The sequence below is a fragment of the Vespula pensylvanica genome, chromosome 4 (assembly GCF_014466175.1).
Source record: "Vespula pensylvanica isolate Volc-1 chromosome 4, ASM1446617v1, whole genome shotgun sequence".
Lineage (NCBI taxonomy): Eukaryota > Metazoa > Arthropoda > Insecta > Hymenoptera > Vespidae > Vespula > Vespula pensylvanica.
In genome coordinates, this window is record NC_057688.1 from 115,711 (window position 1) to 124,132 (window position 8,422).

The 8,422-nt window shown below is 28.1% G+C and overlaps 2 protein-coding genes across 6 annotated transcripts; one reads left to right on the forward strand and one right to left on the reverse strand.

Moving 5' to 3' along the window:
* Positions 1-26: 26 nt before the first annotated feature.
* Positions 27-6,648, forward strand: LOC122628777 (nitric oxide synthase, salivary gland). Of its 5 annotated transcripts, XM_043811403.1 has the most exons (26): positions 37-246; positions 468-574; positions 872-1,008; positions 1,075-1,237; positions 1,343-1,434; positions 1,543-1,684; positions 1,770-1,909; positions 1,970-2,144; positions 2,233-2,334; positions 2,403-2,597; positions 2,681-2,778; positions 2,854-2,998; positions 3,105-3,209; positions 3,277-3,344; positions 3,478-3,621; positions 3,701-3,875; positions 3,950-4,079; positions 4,154-4,232; positions 4,313-4,506; positions 4,591-4,760; positions 4,845-5,055; positions 5,125-5,212; positions 5,281-5,405; positions 5,494-5,639; positions 5,754-5,945; positions 6,038-6,648. In XM_043811403.1, exons 2-26 carry the CDS (start codon positions 470-472, stop codon positions 6,143-6,145), a joined length of 3,429 nt encoding a protein of 1,142 aa, XP_043667338.1. In that variant the 5' UTR covers positions 37-246; positions 468-469; the 3' UTR covers positions 6,146-6,648. The 5 variants fall into 5 exon arrangements, with proteins under 5 accessions (XP_043667341.1, XP_043667339.1, XP_043667338.1 ...); XM_043811404.1 differs by having other exon boundaries at positions 34-574; positions 5,754-5,952; XM_043811402.1 differs by having other exon boundaries at positions 37-574.
* Positions 6,449-8,353, reverse strand: LOC122628786 (succinate dehydrogenase [ubiquinone] iron-sulfur subunit, mitochondrial-like). The gene is made up of 7 exons (XM_043811424.1): positions 8,210-8,353; positions 7,756-7,886; positions 7,523-7,666; positions 7,261-7,456; positions 7,054-7,155; positions 6,792-6,914; positions 6,449-6,703 (listed from the first exon to the last, which is right to left on the reverse strand). Exons 1-7 carry the CDS (start codon positions 8,252-8,254, stop codon positions 6,602-6,604), a joined length of 843 nt encoding a protein of 280 aa, XP_043667359.1. The 5' UTR covers positions 8,255-8,353; the 3' UTR covers positions 6,449-6,601.
* Positions 8,354-8,422: the final 69 nt, after the last annotated feature.

Genomic DNA, 8,422 nt, shown 5'->3' on the forward strand with positions numbered 1-8,422 from the left:
TAGCGAAACGTTGCAAGAAATTGGATAATAAAGATAATATAAATTTATATAGTTCGAGTTTGTAAGAAGCGGCTGAAATTTCGAATATTTTGTTTTATATTTGCAATAATTTTAATTACTAATACCAGAAAAAAAAAGAAAATTTTTCTGACCAAGAGAAAATAAATCGATGATGCGAGAGTGGCGCATGTGAAACGTCGTTTGAGAAAAGTGGATTCATCTTCCGATTCCTCTACTTTCTTCCACGCAAGTGCATTTTCCGTTCTTTTCTCATTTTCGTGTCCTCAACGGAAGCAGAAAAGAGTATCTCTCTAACGTGCATATATAAATCTGCACGTCTTTTTCTTCTCTTGTATTTAACAAAATTAGTTGGATAGTCGGATAGTTTGTTTTTCTTCTTATTTAAATGAAGAACGAAGACAAAAGATATTAATTTTATAATTTGTTTGTTAAAATCTTTATGAAAGAGATGAAGGATTTGGAGCCAACATCCTGTCAACGAAAACCCACCAAACTAAGAAATCTTATACATAAGACAGAAGCGTTCGATATATTACATACGAAATATGCAGAGGTAAAAGAATCTGTTCAAAAAATGTTTTTCTAAGTTTAATTCTTCTTTCTTGTTACTTACTTTTGTTGTTAAATAATTATACATGATCGTACTAACAACAATACTCTTGTTAAATTATATAAATTTGAATGCAATACAATGTACGAGTAGGTATTATATTTGATTTGTGCCGCAACTAAAAATTTTTTTATTTTTAACCATTTCTATTTAAAATTGATTTATATAATAATATTAATAATTAGCTGAACGATCAATTTAATTTAATAACAATATATATATATATATTTTTTTTTATAGAGAACATTATGTTCTGATCAAGTTTGTCTTGGAAGTATAATGGCCTTACCTAATCATGGAACAGAGCCACGACCTAAAGAAGAAATACTTGTTCATGCGAAAAATTTTCTTGAGCAGTACTTCGCTTCCATTAGAAGGTTTCTATTAAAAATATTATTTTTTATATTACTAATATCTAAAATAAATTCGTAATTATCTCTCAGAATCGGAGGTGATGCACATCGTTCACGATGGGAAAGTGTGCAAAAAGAAGTTGCTATTACTGGTACCTATCAATTAACAGAAACAGAATTAGTTTTTGGTGCAAAATTAGCATGGCGTAATGCAGCCCGTTGCATCGGCCGTATACAATGGTCTAAGTTACAGGTTTGTTTTTGTCAATTATTTTCTTTATACTAAATAATTTCAAAAAATTGTACAACTCTCTTACTTCTTTTTAATTTTTAATTTATCAATGTTACTATTATATAGGTTTTTGATTGTCGTTATGTTACAACAACCAGTAGTATGTTTGAAGCTCTTTGTAATCATATTAAATACAGTACGAACAAAGGGAACATAAGGTAAATATTTTTATATTGGTCTTATTTTGTAATAATATAATGATTGATGCACATATCTATTTATTATAAGTGTATTCATATTTAAAAATTTGTAAACTTTTATTATAGATCTGCAATAACTATATTCCCTCAGCGGACAGATGGGAAACATGATTATAGAGTATGGAATCAACAATTAATTGGATATGCTGGTTACAAGAATCCAGATGGTACAATTACTGGTGATCCAGCAAATGTTGAATTTACAGAAGTAAGAATTAGTTCTAATTCTAAATTTATAATTTTTTATTATATATAAAAAATTATTTCTGATAATGAATGTACTTATTTCTCAGCTTTGTATGAAATTAGGTTGGAAAGGTGAGCATACAAGATTTGATATATTACCTTTAGTTTTATCAGCTAATGGTCATGATCCTGATTATTTTGATATACCTTCTGAACTTGTTCTTGAGGTACCTCTTAGTCATCCAACGTAAGTATAATTTCTACTAATCTTCATCAAAAGAAAAATAATACAAATTATTATTTACAGTTATCAGTGGTTTGAGAAATTAAATCTTAAATGGTTTGCTGTCCCTGCTGTATCAAGTATGGTTTTCGACTGTGGAGGATTAGAATTCACTGCAGCTCCATTTAATGGATGGTATATGAGCACAGAGATTGGTGCAAGAGACCTTTGTGATGTTCAGCGATATAATTTGTTAGAAGTACTCATCTGTATCTTAATATATATTATATTATTTTCTTATATTATGTTATATATATTATGTTGATATATTAAAAATATTTTACTAGACAATTGCTACTCACATGGGACTTGATACTAGAACATCCACTTCATTGTGGAAGGACAAAGCTATGATTGAAGCTAATGTTGCTGTATTACATAGTTTCCAGGTAATGAATTTAATGCCTAATAGTAAAGATTACAGAACTAAAACTAATAATTAAAGAAATATTTTTAGATGAAAAATGTTACTATTGTTGATCATCATACTGCTTCTGAATCTTTTATGAAACATTATGAAAATGAAATGCGTTTAAGAAATGGCTGTCCTGCTGATTGGCTATGGATAGTACCACCGATATCAGGTTCTGCTACTCCTGTCTTTCATCAAGAAATGGCACTCTATCATCTAAAACCTTCTTATGATTCACAAGTTATTATTGATTATTATTGAATCTCTAATGTAAAAATATAAATGATAAAGTTACAATATAGTAATATGAATTATAACACTAGGATCCAGCATGGAAAACACATGTTTGGAAAAAAGGTAGAGATAAAACATCTGCATCAAAAAAACCAAGAAAGAAGTTTCACTTCAAACAAATTGCGAGGTTAGTCAATAGATGAAGAAATAAACATTTTTATTTGTATGTATGAAAAAAATAAAAATATGAAATTAATTTTAGAGCTGTAAAATTTACATCAAAATTATTTGGGAGAGCATTATCTCGAAGAATAAAGGCAACGGTATTGTATGCAACAGAAACTGGAACTTCACAAATGTATGCTGAAAAATTCGGCGAGCTATTGGGTCATGCTTTTCATTCTCAAGTACAGTATTATGTTTTATACACAGTATTGTGTTTTACACACACACACACATTCAGATCCATTAATATTTATATATTATTTTGAAATTTAAAATAAAATTTTATAGGTCACTTCTATGGCAAAATATGATATTAGCAATATTGAACATGAAGCTTTACTCTTAGTTATAACATCTACTTTTGGAAATGGTGATCCTCCAGAAAGTGGCGAGGTACTTGAATTCTAATATAAAATCTTTTAGGTGTGAAAATATCCTAATGCATTTGAATATCTTTTAGGCATTTGCTCAAAATCTATATGCTATGAAAATGAACGAAGCTTACGTGAATGGAGAAAATAAAATAAGGTAATTACATGAATGAATACTAAATACTAATTTTTTTTAGGTGTTTATACATAGTCATATGTACACAAATATACTTTTACACACACTTTTTTCTGCATTTAATACAAAAATTATTCGCAGTTTTTATATTTAGTTTAGCAGCATCAAAGTCCTTTATAAAGGCAAATAGTCAAACGAAAACAGATAGTATTAAAGGACTGGACAAATTAGATTCATTACGTGGTTCTACAACAGATTTACATACAGAATATACATTTGGACCTCTCAGCAATGTTAGGTACTTAATGCATGTTTATATATACAAAATTTTTAATTTTAATGTAGTATAGCTTCATGAATAAAAATATTGTTTACAGATTTGCTGTCTTTGCTCTAGGTTCATCAGCATATCCAAATTTTTGTGCATTTGGTCAATATGTTGATAACTTATTAGGTGAACTAGGTGGAGAACGTTTAATGCGTCTTGCACAAGGTGATGAATTATGTGGTCAAGAACAAGCTTTTCGAAAATGGGCTGCTGATACATTCATGGTAAAGACTTTAAAAGATTATTTAAATTTAGTTTTTATATTCTTTTGAAGAGATAAAATGTATTTATAACATAGGTCACATGCGAAACATTTTGCTTGGATGATAATGATACATTATTGGAAGTTGCTTTATCGTTAGGATCTGAGGCATTGACACCTACAACAGTGCGATTTATAGAAGCTGAACCACAACCAATTGCAAGAGGTAAGTTTTTGCACAAGTAATATTTAAAATTATTATGAAAAATTATTATTAATACATTTTCAAATAATTTCCAGCATTGAGCAAATGTCACAATAGAGATGTAACTATTTGTACTATGTTACAAAAGACCAACTTAAATGGAGAGGAATCAAGGTAATCTAAAATTAAAAATTAGCTGATGCTACGTGTAATTATCATGTTTAAAATGAACTTTTTTTATGTTTACTTTGCAGTAGAGCCACATTACTTTTAGAACTTAAATATATAATGAATGAAGAAATGCCCTATAAACCAGGTGATCACTTAGGAGTATTTGCCTGTAATAGGGCAGACATTGTTGATGGAATCTTACAACGATTAGAAACACCATTTGATCCAGATACATCAATTGAATTACAGATGCAAAAACAGTCTCATACGCCTCATGGTTAAGTTTAATTATCATTTTATGCAAAAAATTAATTAAACTATATTAAAGGGTAACTTATTCATCTTATTTTGCTTGATGCAGGAATTGTGAAAACTTGGGTACCGCATGATAAATACTTACCTAATTCCTTAAAAGTATTATTAACACGATTTTTGGATATAACTACACCTCCAACACCAAATCTTCTGAGATATTTTGCATCCATAGCTAAAAATGCACAAGAGCAATCACGGCTTAATCTCTTAGCTTCTGTATGTATCCAATTTTTTAACAGAGTATACAATTTATTATTGGTAAGAAACTTTCATCTATCTAAATATTTGTCATTCTATTAGGATTCTGCAACTTATGAAGATTGGAGACACTGGAAATTCCCCAATTTATTAGAAGTGTTGGAAGAGTTCCCATCCGTAAAACCTTTTGCTCCCCTACTTATTTTGCATCTTACACCATTGCAACCAAGATTTTATAGTATTTCTTCTTCTCCATTTGTACATAAAGGAGAAATGCATCTTACAGTGGCAGTTGTACAATACAGAACAAAAGGTTGATTTTAAAAATTGGAAACAAATCATTTTTTTATTAATGCAGTAAATTAATGAATATTCTTCTCAGATGGATCTGGTCCTATTCATTATGGCGTTTGTTCTAATTATTTACGTGATGTATTATGTGAAGAACCCCTTTATGTATTTGTACGAAGGTAAATCAAATAATATTCGCGATTAGTCTTTTAATATATTTGACAATTAAATTTTTTATTATATGTAGTGCGCCAAACTTTTATATGCCAAATAATACTAAGGCACCCATGATACTTGTTGGACCTGGAACTGGGATTGCACCGTTTCGTGGATTTTGGTACCATCGCTTTGCACAAATAAAGAAATTACGAAGTACGATGTTACAATATTGCTGTCATTGTAAAATATGTTAAAAATAATTGACATAAAAAAAAAATGATAATTAAATTGAAATTTACAGATGAAGAGTTTGGAAAAATGTGGTTATTCTTTGGCTGCCGTCAGAGGTGTTTAGATCTTTATGCACAAGAGAAGAAGAAAATGGTAGATACTGGTGTTTTAGATAAAATTTTCTTAGCGCTGTCTCGTGAACCTGGTTTACAAAAAGTAAATTTATCTATATTTTATATTTATATATATATATATATATATATATATATATATATTATATATATAAAAGATTAGACTATTGAATTTAATTATAATTTTTAATTCCTACAGACATATGTACAAGATTTAATTCAAGCTGAATCAGCTTATATTTATGATATGTTGATGCATCAGCAAGGACATTTTTATGTATGTGGAGATTGTACAATGGCTGAAGATGTTTATCAGACATTGAAACAAATTATTCAAACTCATGGTCAGATGACGGATGAAGAAGTTGAAGCATATATGCTGTCATTAAGAGTAAAAATTATATTTAAATAATAAATAAAAAGTGGTTTAAATGTGTATATACACTTTATACACAATATATATTAATCATATCTCAATTACAGGATGAAAATCGTTATCACGAAGATATATTTGGCATAACTTTACGAACGGCCGAAGTTCATAATCGATCTCGTAAAGCAGCTAGGATTAGAATGGCTGCACAACCGTAAAATCGATAATATGGATAACAGTTGAGATTTAATCGTTCTTTAAATAAATTTTAATAGTTAACATATCAAATTTTATGCATATCTTGTAGAAAATTGAATTTTAATTTTTAATATTATAAATGTATTTATAGAATCAGTCAGTAATATATTATGCGAAATATATATAAATAAATAAATAAATAAATAAATAAATAAATAAATAAAATAAAACGTTGGTGATTATGAATATTAACTAATATCTGAAACATGAATTGAATATACATTCGATTTACAAATACATAACAAATATAAGTATAATACGAATTAATATTTTCAAAATATATTTGTTTTGCCTTTACTTTATTACCCTATTAAAAAGGGTTTACTATTGATTTTAACAGCATTATTTCATAAAATTAAAATATATTAAATAATTACATACAATAAAATGAGCTACAAAATATTTTCCTTATCCTTCTAATTGTGCAAAGCTGTGGTATCAAGTCCTGGCTTTGGCTTTTCTACAACATTTGCTAATAATTTTTTAATTTCCGCTATTGCTCTTCCAGGATTAAGTCCCTAAAGAGGAAAATTATTTTTAATGAAATTACTTCATAAATTTGTTGAAAAATTATAATAATAATAATAATTTTATATGATATCCAACCTTTGGACAAGTACGGGTGCAATTCATAATTGTGTGACAACGATAAACAGAATATGCATCTACCAATTTTTCAAGGCGCTCTTTTGTCTGAGTATCTCTTGAATCAATGATCCACCTATACGCCTAAAAAAAATTTCTCATGTATCTATATCTACATGATAAAATTATCAATGTTTTATATGATTATGCAATGATTGAATGATGCAATGATGCAATAAGATTATACAATACTTTAAAATATATTAGTTTTATAAATGCTTACTTGCATGAGAACAGCAGGACCTAAATATTTATCACCATTCCACCAATATGATGGACAAGATGTACTACAGCAAGCACAAAGAATACACTCATAGAGACCATCCTATACAATGCAATATAAATAAAAAATGATATTAAAATTATATACTTTATATACAGCTTTGTTAGAAATAATGTAATATTTTTAATAATATTTAACAATACTTACCAACTTTTTACGGTCTTCAACGCTTTGTAAGTACTGTTGACTACCCGTCTCTTTAGCATCATTGCGTTGAAGCCATGGTTGTATACTTTGATACTGATTATAAAAATTATTAAGATCTGGTACGAGATCTTTAACTATATACATATGAGGTAATGGATAAATCTTACTAGGAGTACTCAAGTTATCATCAATTTTGCTGAAAATATTTTTCTTTATAAGATATTCTATTGTTAATATATAATGTTAAATAAATATTGAATACCTGATACATGCAAGCGTATTAGTTCCACCAATATTCATAGCACAAGATCCACAAATACCTTCGCGACAAGAACGGCGGAAAGTTAAAGATGGATCCATTTCATTTTTAATTTTGATCAAGGCATCAAGTACCATTGGACCACAACTAAAATAAATACCAATAAAAAATGATTTGCAGTGAAACAAATATTTACTCTATTATATTAATGCTTTTATATATAACAATGTATATACCTATTCAAATCTACTTTATAATCTTGCATAAATGGTTTTTCATCAGGTTTATCTGGATTCCATCGATAGACAGAAAAAGTTTTTAATCTGGCCTCAGCATGTTGACCTGCTGATATATGTAAAGCTCGTACCTATAATTTGAATAATTCACTTTAACTTCTAATTATATAATCTTTAACACATTTGTATTTTAATATATGATCTAAGTAAAAATATAATAAATAACATATAAATCATTTGATGATGAAATACTATATAATATAAATCATTGTATAAATTAAATACTTCGTAAAATTAATTTTCTGACATTTCTGAATAAGTAATCTTAACGTTTTTGGATTATTATCATATTCTTGAATACATAGTTCATATACAGACATATACTATATATTGTAGAGATACTCATGATTGATAAATGAAAAACGCATAATGATCATAACTGCGAAAAACTTACTTGTCGGAATGCATTTTTACAACTTTGTGGAACGATACCTGCCATTTTCCACGAAAGTAATCTAACTAAAACGTTTATCCATTATGTAACTGATGCATGTGCGGAAGTGCCAACATGACCGCATAATACTTTCAACGTTACAATTTTCATTCATAAAATATATGTACATACGAATAATTTTCTACTTAAAAAAAAATATATATATCAGCAAAA